The sequence below is a fragment of the Taurulus bubalis genome, assembly GCF_910589615.1.
Source record: "Taurulus bubalis genome assembly, chromosome: 10".
Taxonomy (NCBI): domain Eukaryota; kingdom Metazoa; phylum Chordata; class Actinopteri; order Perciformes; family Cottidae; genus Taurulus; species Taurulus bubalis.
The window spans coordinates 11,563,017-11,580,126 of NC_136598.1; the positions used below are offsets into that span (position 1 = coordinate 11,563,017).

Consider the following 17,110-nt stretch of genomic DNA (forward strand, 5'->3'; position numbering starts at 1 on the left):
CACTCTTCTGTAACCAGCGGTCACTAGACACATTAGATGATATTCAAGTGAAAAATTGCAGGCAAACTGTTTCATAGTTACGTGTTTAAGTTGTCTCTATGTAATGTACAGTATTTGAGATGAGTAAAAAGGAATCGTTTTAATGTAATTTTGAGTTTGGTCAATGTTTTTTTAACACGCTCTACTGTAACTGTTTGTGTTTTCTGTTTTTTGTGGAGTGCTTTACTACTAAATCTGTCCTTTAAAATAAATTGAGCTCAATAAATTGAGACGACGCGTTTTTGCTCTGTTGTTTTCAGGAACGGATGCAGGCGCAGTGGTAAACTGTCTGCACATCCTCTCACGATCGCTGGATGCCAGGTAACTCACAATCTATTCACAATACAATCCCAGGCAGAGAGGAAACCAACCATCTGAGATGATATTTGCGTCCTCCCTTTCAAGGACTGTAATGAAATCGGGCCCTGAGATTGTGAAGGCCGTCCTGCGCCAGTTCTTTGAGAGTGCTGCCGATGACATTGAGAAGATGGTCGAGAATCTGAAACTGGGCAAAGTGTCCAGCCGGAACCAGGTGAGAGACGACAGCAAACTGCTTAGGTTTGTACATGTTCATCCTCCCTTTGAGCTGATATCTGTATGTGTTCTTGTAGGTTAAGGGTGTTTCCCAGAACATCAACTACACCACCAATGCCCTGCTGCCAGTCCTCACCTCACTGTTCGACCATATCGCCCAGCACCAATTTGGTGACGACGTCATGTGTGAGTGAAACGCTCCTCTCCATTGAGGGTCCATCCTGGGTCATCCCTCCACCGGCGACACAAAGGGCCGACTCATAGGTAATGCAATTCTATCTTCTCTCCATCCTCAGTGGACGATTTGCAAATATCCTGCTACCGTTTGATGTGCAGTATCTACTCTCTGGGCACAGTGAAGACTCCACATGTAGAGAAGTGAGTAGAGACCTCTATATCTATGAAAGTTCTTTTAACAATCCCACATAAAATTTGATTTTATGTGGGATTTCATTGTCGAATAATATAATTTAAATATATACAAAATACAACACCTTCAATCCTTTTACAATTCATTCACAGGATAAAGTGTGTTTAGAACATTAAACAGGGAAGAAACGTTTGCTCTCAAACATTGACATTTCATAGAGATTTTGTGGTATATTTCACTTCTGCAGACAGCGACCAGCTCTTGGCGAGTGTCTGGCACGCTTAGCAGCTGCTATGCCGGTGGCCTTCCTTGAGCCATCGCTGAATGAGTTCAACATGTTTTCTGTATTTTCCACCAAGACTCCTAGAGAGAGAACCAGTGAGTTTTGTTCTCTTGTTTTCCTCCCAAGCACATCATTGCCCTAGAATTGGTTGATAATAAATTGTTTCCCTAACTTTTACTTTGCCTGTCTGCTCTCTCCCTCTTCAGTTCTGGGTCTTCCCAACCAAGTGGAGGAGCTGTGCACGGACATCCCAGAGCTGGAGGTCCTGATGAAGGAGATCCACGACCTGGCTGAGTCCGGGGCTCGCTACACAGAAATGCCCCACGTGATTGAGATCACCTTGCCCATGTTGTGTAACTACCTCCCCCGCTGGTGGGAGAGGGGCCTGGAGAACTTCCCCGAGCTGGAGGGCCAGCTGTGCACCTCCATCACCTCCGAGCAGCTAAATCAGCTGCTGGGGAGCATCATGAAGATTGTGGTTAACAACCTGGGCATAGATGAGGCCTCCTGGATGAAGAGGTTGGCAGGTCAGTAGGCGGAAGATTCACAATGTGATGCGAGACATCTTCTCTTTCACATTTGGTACATCTCCTGTTTGGAGAAGACTCTGCTGATCCTTACTGCTGTTTCCTGTGCGCCCCTTGTCCAGTGTTCGCCCAGCCCATTGTCAGTAGGGCCAAACCAGAGATGCTTAAATCCCACTTCATCCCCACCATGGAAAAACTGAAGAAGCGCTCAGGTAAGGTGGTGGCGGAGGAGGATCAGCTGCGCATGGAGGGCAAGACAGAGCTGGACAGCGAAAACGGGACCATCAAGGATGAGTTCGCTGTGCTGTGTCGGGACCTGTATGCTCTCTACCCCTTGCTTATCCGCTACGTGGACAATAACAGGTACCTGAACTCACAAGGACTCTATATATATCTGTGAAACGCATCATTGTTGTACTGTTTCACCAGCATGGGCAGTTTAAATCTTCAAGTGGCAAAGCTGCAGACATCATGAAATTACAGTTTTAAATAGACAAAAAGAAAACCTGGAATAAAATATTGATCTACCAAAGCAGAGGAGTAACTCTGGATTCATTTAAATAAACTTATTCTGTGTATATTTACAAAAATCATTTCTGTGATCAGATTATACAGCTATGTAGAGTTTCATGAATTATGATCAGATTAACCAATAACACAAAAAGAGGGGATATTGAGTAACCTTGGCATGAGCATCTTTTTGTACAATATACAAAAAGGGAAAACTTGCAGTATTTGCAGTTGGTGGGGCTTGTGGTCCCCTAAAGCAAGTTTAAAGATACCGTGGAAACTGCGGTATAGAAATCAGTTTTTGCACATGTTGTCATGTATATAAAAGACTCAAAATGAACACTGTAAGCGAATTACTTGATTACTAAGGGCAAACATCATTTTTAAATAAAGGATTAAGCTTTTTGATCACTATAAGCGGTTTCCAGAATAGAGAGTAAAATATTGTCTAGTAAAAATAAATCCAGTCCAAGTCCCAGCTCTTGACTAGGACTTTGATTTGAGTGCTTGAGTTAATCCATTGCGGTCGGTCTTGTCTGCAGGGCAAGGTGGTTGACCTGTCCAGACCAAGATGCAGAGGAGCTTTTCAGGATGGTGGGAGAGGTCTTTATTTTCTGGTCCAAATCTCACGTGAGTCTCTGTTTTCTGTTCTCTTTTTTTCCTTATATTTTGTGACTTGTGTCTGTCCTTTGCCATCTACCACTTTTCTTTTTGTTATTCATTCCAGAACTTTAAGCGGGAGGAGCAGAACTTTGTGGTGATGAATGAGATCAACAACATGTCCTTCCTGACTGCTGACAGTAAGAGCAAGATGAGCAAGGTGAGAGCGGACAAGCAGACAAGTGGCCAAGACGAATGTAGCCGTTTTATTCACTTACTCCATATCTTCAGCTGTAACACATGAGGAAACTAAACTCTAATAATTCATATTCCACTAACACCACCCATTCCAAACCGCTAAGACTTTAAATTAAACCCCTCTTAATCCATTCTCAGCTGTTATTTCCTTCCTTTCCTTTAATGGATAAGAACGTCAGGTAATCGATAATAATTTTTGTAGAAATTGTACGTACGGCCATTACATAACTAATAACCTCCTTTTCCAGGACCATGTAAGTGGCAGTACATGGTGTTCAGGTAGTAGCAGGAGTTTTGCTAACTGTGTTTTCTCCTTATATCCTGTGTCGGGGTTGGACGCTGGGCCTCTAGGCCGGAGATGGAGAGGTTAGACTGTGTTTGTGCACGAGCGCTGTGCTGATCGCATGGCACACTGAGTTTTGGGAGGCATTTCATCAAGCGCTCCCATGGACTTTCCCACTTCTTAAAACACAGACCCCAATATTCACACACATACAAGCAAACAGGGTTATAAACACGACCAGGGAAGAACTCACAACAATATATAGTACTAGCAGTGTTCCACTAATGCATATCAACGGGTGAGATAATACTGTATAAATGTAGATTTAGTTGAAACTGCTTCTGTCGTGAATGGTTTCTGTGAGTGAGACATGTTTGAGTGATACTGAGCGTGACTGGGTGTGTGTTAGTGCCACGGGCGCGTGTTTTTATGTTTGTGTATATGTGTGAGTAGGGGTCTGGAGCGGCTTGATGAAAACTCTTTGCCGTAGATTGTAGTGGCCTGAGAGGTTTCATGGCGCTCGGTTGAGCAGCTGCGTATGTCTTTTTTTTTGGAGCTGGCACTCCTGCAGCTGAGCGCCATCACCCCTATCTGTCTTTAGATTAATAAACAGTTTGCCTTCAGATCGTCCCTGTTGGATACAGTTGTGGAGCCCGCGCTACTGTGCCATCTGTGATGTTGCGATCTTGTTATTGACGCTTGGATTTCTTTCAGCTTTTGGTGGTAAAGATTCCCGCGCGGGGGGACTCTTCTCTTTTAAGTATTATCATCATCTTCGTCTACACTACCTGTTTACACCAACAACAAATAATGACCTACCATCCCTCGCTGTCACCATTAGATTCGCTTAAGCCATCAGCAGCGTATGTCGGGGAGGGGAACCTGAAGCTAGCTCATTTACTAACTGGACTCGTCCCTCCATATCTAATTCATTGACCCCCATTGAATTGTTAAATCGTTGAGTATCTAATGTTTGGTGTTTTCATTTTATTTTTTTCTGTGGTTGCTGTAAGATGAATATGAAAACCTCCTCTCCGGGGCTATCAGATGGGCATTACTGTGGTCAGCTTCTGTTGCCTGTCCATCTCAAGGCCTCTCTGCCCAAGAGAGCAGTTTGGACCCACGTGCACTGCGCTGAGGGCACAGGGGTTGCTGTGAGGCCAGACAACAGTCGGTAATGAGCACTGGTAGCCTCAGGACAGGAGCGTGTGAGAAGAGCTCCAGGGCGACGGAGCTGACAGTGGACAGGTTGTGCCCTGTCTGGCCACTGCACTACTAACAGTGAGGCTGCATTGTGTGTAACGACTGCAGCTGACGCAGCAGTGAAGCACCTGAAATGCCACCACAAGTTGATGTTTATCAGAAAATTTGTTGTCCGATTTCAGCAGATGAATAATTCACTTCACTTGTTGATTCACTTTATCCGCATGTTGTGCGTAAAAAGTTACTTGACAGTTGGTTCTTGGCTTCTCCTTTTGTCAATTTTGTGTTATGCTTTGTGTTGTATGAAGTAGTTCTACTTCATTTGCTTTTTTTTGGTCTAATATTCTCGAAAAGCCTCCAATGTCACAATAATATTTTCTGAAAAGGAAATGTTTGACGTGCTTGGGCTTGTAAATGGAAAAGGGATAGATTGGGCTGAACTTTTCTTTCTGTCTTTAGTCTGGAGGCTCAGAGCTGGAGCGTACCAAGAAGAAGCGGCGGGGGGATCGCTACTCCGTGCAGACCTCCCTTATCGTTGCAGCGTTAAAGAAGATGCTTCCTATCGGCCTCAACATGTGCTCTCCTGCCGACCAGGAGCTCATCAACCTCGCCAAGATCAGATACTCACTGGTACTTTGAAGGGTTTGAAGCCAACCTTTTGAACAAATACATTCAGAATGTCGCCTGAATCCTGGTCTCTTCCCTTCTAGAGAGACACAGATGAAGAAGTGAGGGAGTTCTTGCACAACAATCTGCACCTGCAAGGCAAGGTAAGTAGACCTTTTCACTTTTTTTTAATACATATTGCGGATGACAATAGATATAATAAAAATTCCCTTGTAAAAATAACAATTCCGGGGTTCAGGCCAATACAGACACCTGCGAGGAGTTTAGACATTGACACTTTCCGACACCTGCACTAAGATAACTAAGAAGATTTATGACGATCATTCATTTCCGACAAAATCTTTGCTGGGCTGACCTTTAGCAATGCCACCTCCCCCTACTGGTCAAAGTAAACATTTTGGGGACAAGTTTCAAATGCTAGATTAAAAATATTCCTTAAATTCCTGGCTGTTTAGACAAAGTGTCATTGATCTATGGTAAAAGTTTTGCCATGCACATGTTTGGAACTGGTGCTTTTTTTTACACACAACATTGTAATGAAACCTATCCTGCAAGGTTTGTAATGCAATCGGGATAGACACTGAAATTAAGAAAAAGATAATGGTTTTCCACAGATGCTGTGTGATAATAGAGTGATAATTAAGTCTTTGGCAGCGAGATAAATCCCCCCGTGGAGTCCAGACACGCTGATGATTCTGACTGATGAGGAGGTGGAGGGGGTGTGTTCAACAGCAGCATGAACGTACGAAAGGCAGAGAGAGAATCTCCAGGCCTGATCACTATGATGTAGTAATGATATTGATAAATCAGCTCAGGAACAACAGGATTTTTCGCCGGCTTGAACCCCTAAATATCTTAACAGGTATTCTACATATTTGCCCTTTGGTTTCAGGTGGAGGACCCTGCTATGCGCTGGCAGATGTCCCTTTATAAGGAGTTATCCGGAAAGGCTGAGGATGCTGAGGAGCCTGAGAAGGTGGTGAAAAGGGTTCAAGAGGTGTCTGCGGTCCTTTACCACATTGAAGTGGTGAGTAAAGGACACAAGCTCAAGTGCTCTGCAAGAAAACACGACTGTATACACATCAAAGGCATTGTTTGGTGGCCGGTCCCAGCCTAAATTGTCTTGACAAGCTTTTGCAACAAAGTGAGGATTTGTTCAGTCAACGCCTTTCTCCCCCCGCTCTAGACTGAGCATCCTTTCAAGTCAAAGAAAATGGTGTGGCACAAGCTGCTGTCCAAACAGCGTCGCAGGGCCGTGGTGGCCTGTTTCAGGATGACGCCCCTGTACAACGTCCCCGCGTAATGACTCCCCTCATACTCAATAAAAGAAACGCTCAATAACATAATCGGAAGGCTTGACATGAGCCATTACAAACCTCTGCTCTCCTCTCACAGGCACAGGGCAACCAACATGTTCTTGGACGCCTACAAACGCAACTGGTTGGAGACTGAAGGTTACTTGTTTGAGGACAGGATGATCGACGACTTGTCAGTAAGTCATCGTCCCTTTTAACCCTGAGACGTGAATGATAAAAATAAAAATAAAACTTAGTATACATACGATGGGCAATACGTCATTAACGCCAAACGTACATTATCTCCGATAATTAGAAAGCCATGGTGGAAGAGGAGGAAGAGGAAGAGGAGACCGAGACAAAGCCTGACCCCCTTCATCAGCTGATTCTTCATTTCAGCCGCACAGCTCTCACAGAGAAGATGTGAGGGCATTTTGCTTCTTCGGCGACTCGCCTTTTAATGACCCGCTGCCTCAGTGAGACTTGTTGAGTCCTGTCGTGTGTTTTCTCATTACAGGAAACTTGACGTTGACCATCTCTATATGTCTTATGCTGATATTATGGCAAAGGTAAGACAGTCAGTGAGCAGCATCTTCAAATTGTCTGGATGTTCATAGCTTTGCTTGCCTTTACCCGTCCATTCACATCAATATTCAACCTCTCACGAGACATGACAATGACAATTGCAAGGGAGGAAAATGTAAATCCTACGTAAATGTGTGATTGCTAAATCTGCTGTCATCTCCCTCCAGAGCTGCCACATTGGTGAGGAGGACGAAGGGGGAGATCAGGAGGGGGAGGAGCCAGCCTTTGAGGTGCGACAGACAGAGATGGTATGGGGGGGACCAGGGGAAGGGAGACAGGGGAGTCAGCGGAGAAGAGACTCCCACACCACGACAACACACTCGGCACACCCCCCCACCACAAATATATGTCTTTTCTCTCGTCCACTCACACCACTTGTCTATTTCCTGCTATGGTGGACTGACCTGTGCATGCCTTTGCTGGGCTCTGCCCACCAGTCGGTTCAATGTTGTGGACTTAATTTATTTTATTTTCTAAATTGCATGACTTTGGTGCAGAGAGTCGGTGCAGCTAAAGACAACAAAATGAAACGGAGGTCAAACCAAACCACTGAGTCTTTCTTAGGTGTCAGAATTTCAGAATCACAATTTCCAATTCTGATGTGCTTCTGAATTTGTTTAGGGGTTAATTGACTAAGTTTACAGCAAATTACCACATCCCAGTATGGTTTAACTTTAACCTTATCCAAACATACAGTATATTAACAATCCAAAAATGTTTGAATTTGAAATGCCTTCCTAAATATATATATATATATATATATATATATATATATATATATATATATATATAAAAAAATCTCTAAAATGTTGTTTTCCAAAAGAAAATACACCTTCATGTCTGTTGTTAACAGATCTAGTGAGCGTCAAACCGGCTTTCCATTTAGCAGTGCAACTATGACTGTGCCTCCACAAAACCATATTAACTGCACATTTAATATGGACAAATGTGCTCAGAAGCACTGAAAAAAACAAAATATTTCGTAAATCAACCCCCTTACTATGACTGGTACTTTGAATCAGAATCTCAACGATTTGTTTTGCCTCAAAAAGCCAGGTTTGGAAACTGATGTTGTAGATATAGAGATCGAATGCTTTTCCTGGAGGGCAGCATAACATCCATTTGCACTGCAAATCCCTCAAGCTGCATCCACAACAAATCAGGCATTGTGGCAAAAGAATGCCAGTCCTCCCATCCATTTCTATGCGGGTCGCGTGTTTAGGTCGCGGCGGTGCGGATCTCGTGGCGTGTCGAAGAAACCTGCGGTGAAAAAGTGGAAACAGAATCCACTTTTTGGAGAAACGCAGCCAGACATCATGCAGCCACCGGCGATCAATTCAAATCTATTGGGTCAATCAAACGGGGGTCACTCAAATGGTCCATTTCAGGGACAGCCCTGCACTTAGTGCCACAGCGTCTGATTTGGGGTGAAATTGCAGCCTTGATGTTCTAAAAGCACCTCTTCAATGAGCTGGTGTTGATGCTTATTCAGGGCAAATTTCATCAACTGAACATCATCTCTTTTCCTTCATGGTAGCTGATGTGTGCTCTGATATGTCATGCTGTCACCCAAGACAAGCAGCTATTTTTAGAAACGTATAAGTTATGAAGCCACGCAGCATGTTTTTCTCACGGTAGAACCAGCTCTCTTGTGTGTCTGTGCTCAGTCTACCCCAGGCTTTCGCCACCCTTTTCCTGACTCACACCCTCCTGTACTCACCTGCTAATCGGGCTGCGATCCCCCATATGCACTTGCACGATAACCTGAAATCTAACCGACAGAGTAATCGATTTAGTTTTGTCTTCATTTTGAATTGGACGACAAGTCTCCCTCTCTGAGCTCACCAAGGACTACAGTAAAAGCCTGCACAGTCAGCCGTGCATACACTGTCCCAAAGCCAAGCACCCACTCACGCAATCAATACACTGACTCACATGCAGACACACTCGCACCCTCAGCCACATCCAATCACATCTCACTCACCACAAAAACACATAGTTTGCTCGACAGATGAGCAGAACTCAACTACTCTGTAAGTAGAGAAAAGTTCCACTGTCTTTTTAAAAGCAGTCAGGCTTACGAGGGAGGGGGGCGGAGGGAGGGGTAGCTCCAGTTCTGGGTGCTTTGGGTGGGGCTTAACTCTAACCTCTTGTGTCAAGACGATAGTTCGTATCAGCTGTACTGTTTAATTTGTAACAAAGAGAGTAGTGTTGTAATAGGTCAGTACAGTACAGTGGAGTATGAGTTCTGTGCTAGGGAGCAGCATTAAAGAAGTACATTATAGTGACACTGGACAGTTTTACATTTTCAATATGGTCTCCATATTATTGACAATATCCGCAAATGCATTCAATAATATGATTTTATTTAGGTAAAATAGTAGTTTTTTAATATTTGTCTTCCAATTGTTTCTTGCAATTGGATATATACTTGTATACTCCGACGTATTCAGGTAATTTTAGGTGAAAGAAAAATTATTACGAAGCCGGGATTAATATTCAGAGAAAAAAAAACTCACATTTACGAGAGAAAAATCTTGAATATTCTCTGAGATTACAAAGTCATAAATTGACAAGAACGTTTTTTGAAATTTGTACTGAGATTAAAGTCACAAGTTTAGCCGCCGTCTGAATTACATTGCACCTAAAGCATAAATAGTTTATTAGTTGTGACGTAGTCGCCCTGACATCACTCATTGTTTTGTAGACTGCCGGTTTTAAGCCCTAATTTCTTGATTAGAGACCCTTGATACGTCTCTGGTGTGATGAGGTTCATCCAACCTTGCAAAGTGAAGTAATGTGGTTTGACAAAAAGTTTTTTCTGGTAAATTTATGACTTTATAATTCAGAATGTCTTTATTTTTTTAACACTGAATATTTCCCCTTCTCTGGCTCTGTGATTTAAAACAAATTTTCTTTTACCTACAATGGTCCTACTAAGCCGTTCTTTTGAGCAAATCAAAACCTCTAATTGATGTATTACTACATTAATGGATTATCTTAAAATTGCCCAGTCTTGCAATTGCAAATTTAGAACATTAACTATCAATACTCAAAATATATATATATATATATATATATATATATATATATATATATATATATATATATATATATATATATATATATATATATATATATATATTTAAATCTAGTCACTTAGTAAATGTCTTTTGCCTTTATTTCAGCTCAGGTTTACAGACTTAGAGTCTTTCGTGTTTAAACTTAAAGATAGACAGGAACCATAGGATGCTGCTGCAGGTAGCGTAACTGAGGGCTGTGCGGTTTTTCTCTTGGATAGAAGGATCTGCATGCTGTGTTACTCTGACTGCTGTTGCTTCCTCGTAAGAATGTGTGAAATGTGTGGAGTGGTATGCCTTGGAAAGAAATGTCTTCACCATTTCCTGCCTCTGGAAGATGTCAAGAGCTGGAATAACAGTCTCCATCACTAACACACAAAGTGTTCCATTTAGTGTGTGTGTGTGTGTGTGTGTGTGTGTGTGTGTGTGTGTGTGTGTGTGTGTGTGTGTGTGTGTGTGCGTGTGTGTGTGCGTGTGCGTGTGTGTGTGTGTGCGTGTTCCTGTAGCCTGAGCCAAAATCTTTTCATCACTAAGACAGTGTTTTTTAAAGACTTTTAAATCTGTCACGCTCACTACGAGGACAGGCCTGATGAGATAAAGTAGTTAGTTGTCAAAAATCTTTCCAAATTACTGCTGAAATCATCATGTAATGCTAACTTTTTTTGTGTCTCTAGTCTGTAATGAACAGAAACGTTAATTAAGACCCTGGATGTGTTGATTGTCGTCATCAGCTTTAGACCCATTAGAAACTAGTCAATGGATGGCCATAATAAGGATAGAATTATGAGGACGCGTGCGTGCGAGTGAGCGAGTGAGCGAGTGAGCTAGTGCGGGGGGCAGTGCAGTCCCCGTTGGCAGGGTTACAGCTGTGTCCCCCTGCTCTGCTCTCCACAGGACAAGGAGATGGAGAAACAGAGGCTTCTGTACCAGCAGGCGCGCCTGCACAACCGCGGGGCTGCAGAGATGGTGCTGCAGATGATCAGTGCCTGTAAAGGTAGCTGCACACACACACACACACACACACACACACACACACACACACACACACACACACACACACACACACACACACACACACACAGGTGTATCACTTGTGTGGATATTATAATTGACTTTAAATAATGTCACTATGGGCCGTCCTTATCTTAGTGACCCATCTGGGCTGATCTGTAACAAATTGTTCTTTTTTTTTAAGCTGTGTAATATTACAGTTCCCCTAAGACCAGTTCTATGAATTCTAGGATAGAGATGTGAGATGCATTGTTCTGCCAGGTTTAGTCCAAATCAGATCAGTAGTGTCTGAGACACTGAACAGCAGATGATGCTGATGTTGCTCCTTGCCTTGAGGAGTGTAATTATGAAAATGCTGAAGAGAGAATAATTCATAGTCTCAGTGAGAATCAGTTACAAGTCAAAGTTCTGCATTCAAAATGGTAAAAGGTGTTTAGCATCAGAGTATACTTAAATGACCAAAAGTAAAAGTATTAATTATGCAGAATGGAGAGTTTTAGAATATTATATATCATATATTGCTGGATTATAATTAATATGCATTAATGTCTAATGTTAGATCACATCAATGTTGTAGCTAGTAAAGATGAAGCTCTTTTGAATTACTTTGTATACTGCCGGGTAGTTTAATCTACAAAAATGCATCACTTATTAGTTGATTTATATATTAATGTATTAATAATCTGAATCTTCAAAGGAACTTAAGCTGTCAAATAACTGTCGTGGAGTAAAAAGTACAATATTCGCCTCTAAATTGTAGTAAGAGTTTTGTACACAGAAATAAAGCAACAAATACATTCTGATATACAATAAAGTAGTAGTAATTAGACTTACTTTTTTGACTGCAGGACTTTACTTGCAACAGAGCATTTGTACACTGTTGTGTTGGTACTTTTACTTCAGCAGTCCTTCCAGCTCTGAACACCACTGATGTCTGATTTCAGGTGAACCTGGAGCCATGGTTTCTTCCACACTCAAACTGGGAATCTCCATCCTCAATGGAGGTAACTGTGATGTACAGCAGGTGAGCACTGAGGTTTTTTAAATTCATTCTAGACAATTGCATTTCCCTTAGAGACCTGGAATGCATCAGTAATAAGTGCAGGATCACGTATCAGACGAAGATCCATCTTGTCAGGCTTCAAGTAATACGTTTGTGAAGAGCTGCTGGCCGTGATTCAGGCGTATGTGAGGCTTCACTGAGAGGGAACTGTTCATTCAAGACAAACATGGCCGCTCTTGAAGATGTTTGCGGATGTTATTTCTTCATTAAAAGCACAGCAGTGAACGACATTGAGGGCTTTTCTCTGTGGAAAAAGACATTTTTCGTTCCCCCCCAACATCCGACATGATGGTTTATCCAATCACCTACCAAGTATTGTTTTGAAAGGTGCCTACCCTTTTCCAAACAGTTTGCAATGACAGCTTCTCGGATGGCGTTAGGACTACTGCTCAACCTAAATGTTCCATTTTCCATTCTGCTGGCGATGCTACTTACATCCTAATTGTTTCAGTACACGTTTTTATTCCTGTCAACCTGTCTGTGTGCAGAGAATGCTGGACTATCTGAAGGATAAAAAGGATGTGGGATTCTTCCTTAGCGTTCAGGCTCTGATGCAGACCTGCAGGTCTGTAGTGAATATCTGTCATTGATCTCTCTTGATTTTGAACAATGTTCATTATGGGAGGACTTACTGTGAGTGAAGCTTGTAGAGCTGCATGTTCTCAAACTGACCGAAACTTCACGTTGACAGCGTTTTGGACTTGAATGCCTTTGAGAGACAAAACAAGGCCGAGGGACTTGGGATGGTTTCAGAGGAAGGCACTAGTGAGTATGGTCTTCAGGTTCTTACCGCCACACACTATCTGAACACACTACCCTACAGACTGCTACACACACACACACACACACACACACACACACACACACACACACACACACACACACAGTCAGTCACATCCCTGTTCTCCTGCATCATTGTGCATTGGTTTGAGACATAATCTGACATGTTTCCAGTTCCAGTGTGTGTCTTTTAGTTTGCCTGTTTGAGGATGCAGGTATGTTTTCATGCAAGTGTGTCCTAGGAGTGTTAGAGCCACGACGCCCGTGCATTAATCGCAGCATTTTGACTGTTTGATGTATGCAACTGTTTTATCATCCACTGACAGCCTTGAGATTTCTGGACTCACTGCGTCTCTTTGTCTTTCTCTCTCCCTCTTCTCGTTCACTTTGCCCGTTTTTTCGAACCCTTTCCCCCTTCATGCTCACGTCACTCCCGCCCGTCAATTTGCTGTTCTCACGGTTCTCAGATAAGAAGCTAGAACGTGGTAAATGATCTCTCTGTCCCTCCTTTTCTGTCGTCTCTGTCCCTCTTTTTTAGCTCTCAATTACACGACTAGTCTTTTCCTTGGTGTGACCTTAATATGCATTTCATTTCACACTCAAGGACCCAGGGAAGTCAAACTTTACAGTCACTTGTAAGGTTGGATTTTTCGTCCTTGAGTGTTTTTAATCACAGATCTACTGTAACTCTGATCTTTGGGAAGGAAAGGCAGTAACCTTGTTCTTCCTCTCCCACTCAGTTCTCCCAAGTAGACCGTAGAGGACTGCACTGACCCTGTGTCTTAGAAACTCTGAAATGAATTGCAGCAGCAGCAGGGACCTGTATCGCTCTCATTCACGTCATTTGAATGTAGTTTGACCCACACGGCGAGACCATCTGTGTGAATCCTTACAATCCCAAAAAAAATCTCATTGAGTTCAGCTTTTCCACGACAGCAGCATTAAATTGTGGCCTCGTTGTTGGAAAAACTAAACAAGACAGCTTTGAAGTAAAAAAAAAAAAAGGAAATAAAATAAAAGCGCAACAATTAAAGGCCTGTTCCTGATCTGGCATAGCATCACACGGACGATGGGAAGGGCTCTCTCTCTGTCCTTTGTCCCATCAGGACCGCTGCTCTCAGGTCAGCTGAGCGGCATGCGTCTTAAAGAGAGGATCATAACGAAAAAAAAGAACTGGACAAAAACAAGGAAAATAATCTTGATAAGAGAGAAAAACAAAAAGCTACAGAGAACAGTGCTTTCTAGTAAATCCCACACAGTGTATTCGTCCATTCAAAGGAAATTATTTATCCTTTTATTTGATTGGGACAGAGCATGTTCATGAAGATCAGTACACAAATACAAGATGTGAACATGCCAGAGTTACCGAGAATGCTAATATACATCCATCTCTCACTAAAACAGCAACATAACCAGATACAAATATGTAATACACAAGTAGAGAAGACAAAATACCTTAAGCCATAGTTTGAGATGGGTGTTTAAAGTGTAATAAACTGCATATGCAATACTCTGTCTAGTGCGTATTGGACACAATACAAGACTTGGTAGTGCAAACTGTTAAAGAGTAATGAAATAACAAGTTCAAGAACTATTGCTGACTTTGTTGTACGTGACCAGAGCCCTCTGCTGACTCCACGCCACGTTTTTGTTTTCTGTCACGAGTAAATCTGAGCATGCTTGTGCATTTTTGACTCGGACAGTTTTTTCAAGTATCCCCTTACTGATGGCATGCCAAGAGAGGGCTGTAAAATTTGTATTTTGTAATGGATGGGATTTCAAATTAAATTAAGTAAAAAAAAAAACGAAGGAACGGCCCACACTTCAAAAGCTACTCACGTCCTGTAAGATTAGTTGTTCACTTACACCCTGACTACAGGGGTTAACTCCGAATTCGATATCTTTTGGTGTCTAATGAGTGTTTTTCCCCTCGACATCCATACTCTTACAAAGCTTACTGGGGTTTGCAGAGTTCAGTAGACCTGTCCTGCATGCCGGAGTGCCTTCACCTTATCTCTGTTTTTCTGTGTTCACGTCTTCATCTGTGAGCGTCTCCTCAGTGGTATTCTGTTATCACTCCCTGGTTTCCTGTCGTCATTTATTTGTGTGTTCCATGTGCATTTAAACGTCATGACCTGTGTTTGATCTGCTATCCGTTAGAGTTCTGTTGAATATAGATTTTCTAAAAAGTGTCTGTAGTGCGAGATGGAGGTAAAGTTGTATGCCTCCATTTTCTGCTGACAAATGTTGAGGTCTTTGTGCTTCTAATGAAAGGGGAGCGGTATGAAGTGGTGGTACTTACACTTTTACTGCTTCATGGCGTCACGACACACACTCTGCTTTAGTTTGACCGACTTTTACTTATGGATAATATTTCACTACTAAATATGGCACTGTAACATTGTGCAGTGTTAGGTGTGTATCAGTAAATGCGTAATGTTAGACTGGATGACTATAATCACCATTTCACCAGATTAACAGAGTTGATGCCTAATCTAACCTGAATACAGATTATTCTGTTTTAACAATTCAGATTTAGCCTTATTTTACGTAAAGCTAGAAAACTCTTAATTCAACTCTGAGTCCCTGTGCAGTTCTCCTTGTTGAAATAGTTTTAATAGTTTAGTTTAGTTATTTACAAAGGGAACAAATCTCTGCACTAGTTTTAAAAAAGAGACTATTCCCTAAAAAGATATTTGGTGAAATAGTTTTGCCTGAGAAGCAGAATTATTTTGTAATTTAGATTAAAAAAATAGATAGAAAATGACTTGTTAAAATGGAGACACTTACCAGTGTGTTGTTCTATTGATTCTTACTTTTAGTAATAACTTAATATACCTTCTTAAAAACCAAGGAAATAGTAAATCATAATTTGCACTAGATTTAGTTGGTAAAATGTTTTGGGGCAGATCTTTGTTGTATCGCTGTGTGCTAATAGATAGTGTGTGTGTGCGTGCGTGCGTGCGTGCGTGCGTGCGTGCGTGCGTGCGTGCGTGCGTGCGTGCGTGCGTGCGTGCGCGTGCGTGCGTGTGTGTGTGTGTACACAGGGATGCATTGGGTATTATATGTTAAATTGTGGCATCAAGTGTTCAGTTAAAAAAAAAGTAAAAGTAAAAACACTGGTGTACACACCTAATACCTTGTGCTTCTCTTTGTTTTTTTCCACTGTGTATTCCAACAGAATAACACAGCAAAAAGACAGAGACTTTCTTTCCAACAAGATTAATTTGCGTTTCCTTTGTTCTTCTTTCCAGATGAGAAAGTGATGTCGGACGATGAATTTACGTGTGACCTCTTCCGCTTCCTGCAGCTTCTTTGTGAGGGCCACAACAATGGTGAGTCTCTTCTTACAAAGCTGGTGTTTTGAAGTGAAACTCAGAGCGCTGTAAATTATGACCCTTCAGTTGTTGAGTGAACCTTTTTGTTTTCTTCCTGTTTTCAGATTTCCAGAACTACTTGAGAACTCAGACAGGCAGCACCACGACCATCAACGTCATCATCTGCACTGTGGACTACCTGCTGCGACTCCAGGTCACTCTGATTGCTCACATTGGTTCTCTGATCTTCGTCCCATTGTCTCCAGACTGTAGCTCTTTTTGTGAATATCTGTTCTGTTTCGTTGACAGTTGTTATAATGTTATTGTCATTGTGAGATTTGTTTTGTTACTCAACCGGCACACAAACATTTGCTTCAGAAAATATGGTCTATTTTATTTGGTTTACTACAGCACAAATTTAATATGAATAGTATAAATGTCCTGCTAAGACTACATTTTTCTGTGATATCGATAGAAATGTACATTAACTTCATACGTTCAGTTTACTTTCATTTGGGCCAATTCAATAATTCAATTTAGTTTTGTTTTGTTCTCCCCCTTCCTGCATGCAGGAGTCGATCAGTGACTTTTACTGGTACTACTCAGGGAAAGACATTATTGATGCGCCCGGGAAGAGGAATTTCTCCAAAGCAATGATTGTGGCCAAGCAGGTCTTTAACAGCTTGACTGAGTACATCCAGGTAAGAGAGCCCCCGAAACAGTGTGCACGTAACCCCTCATTGTA

The 17,110-nt window shown here is 42.1% G+C and overlaps 1 protein-coding gene across 1 annotated transcript in view; it reads left to right on the forward strand.

Annotated features, from left to right (window-relative positions):
* Positions 1 to 17,110, forward strand: part of ryr1b (ryanodine receptor 1b (skeletal)) — a 67,166-nt gene that overhangs the window by 40,431 nt on the left and 9,625 nt on the right. Inside the window, exons 64-89 of the mRNA XM_079224808.1 lie at positions 300 to 360; positions 445 to 571; positions 651 to 759; positions 870 to 951; positions 1,191 to 1,321; positions 1,433 to 1,753; positions 1,876 to 2,116; positions 2,806 to 2,893; positions 2,991 to 3,083; positions 3,473 to 3,487; positions 5,067 to 5,237; positions 5,318 to 5,377; positions 6,127 to 6,261; positions 6,421 to 6,533; positions 6,630 to 6,726; positions 6,846 to 6,952; positions 7,047 to 7,098; positions 7,282 to 7,362; positions 11,089 to 11,188; positions 12,150 to 12,229; positions 12,757 to 12,833; positions 12,960 to 13,033; positions 13,516 to 13,533; positions 16,303 to 16,383; positions 16,491 to 16,579; positions 16,938 to 17,066. Coding sequence (XP_079080934.1) covers positions 300 to 360; positions 445 to 571; positions 651 to 759; positions 870 to 951; positions 1,191 to 1,321; positions 1,433 to 1,753; positions 1,876 to 2,116; positions 2,806 to 2,893; positions 2,991 to 3,083; positions 3,473 to 3,487; positions 5,067 to 5,237; positions 5,318 to 5,377; positions 6,127 to 6,261; positions 6,421 to 6,533; positions 6,630 to 6,726; positions 6,846 to 6,952; positions 7,047 to 7,098; positions 7,282 to 7,362; positions 11,089 to 11,188; positions 12,150 to 12,229; positions 12,757 to 12,833; positions 12,960 to 13,033; positions 13,516 to 13,533; positions 16,303 to 16,383; positions 16,491 to 16,579; positions 16,938 to 17,066 — 2,732 coding nt within the window. The remainder of the gene's footprint in view (positions 1 to 299; positions 361 to 444; positions 572 to 650; positions 760 to 869; positions 952 to 1,190; positions 1,322 to 1,432; positions 1,754 to 1,875; positions 2,117 to 2,805; positions 2,894 to 2,990; positions 3,084 to 3,472; positions 3,488 to 5,066; positions 5,238 to 5,317; positions 5,378 to 6,126; positions 6,262 to 6,420; positions 6,534 to 6,629; positions 6,727 to 6,845; positions 6,953 to 7,046; positions 7,099 to 7,281; positions 7,363 to 11,088; positions 11,189 to 12,149; positions 12,230 to 12,756; positions 12,834 to 12,959; positions 13,034 to 13,515; positions 13,534 to 16,302; positions 16,384 to 16,490; positions 16,580 to 16,937; positions 17,067 to 17,110) is intronic.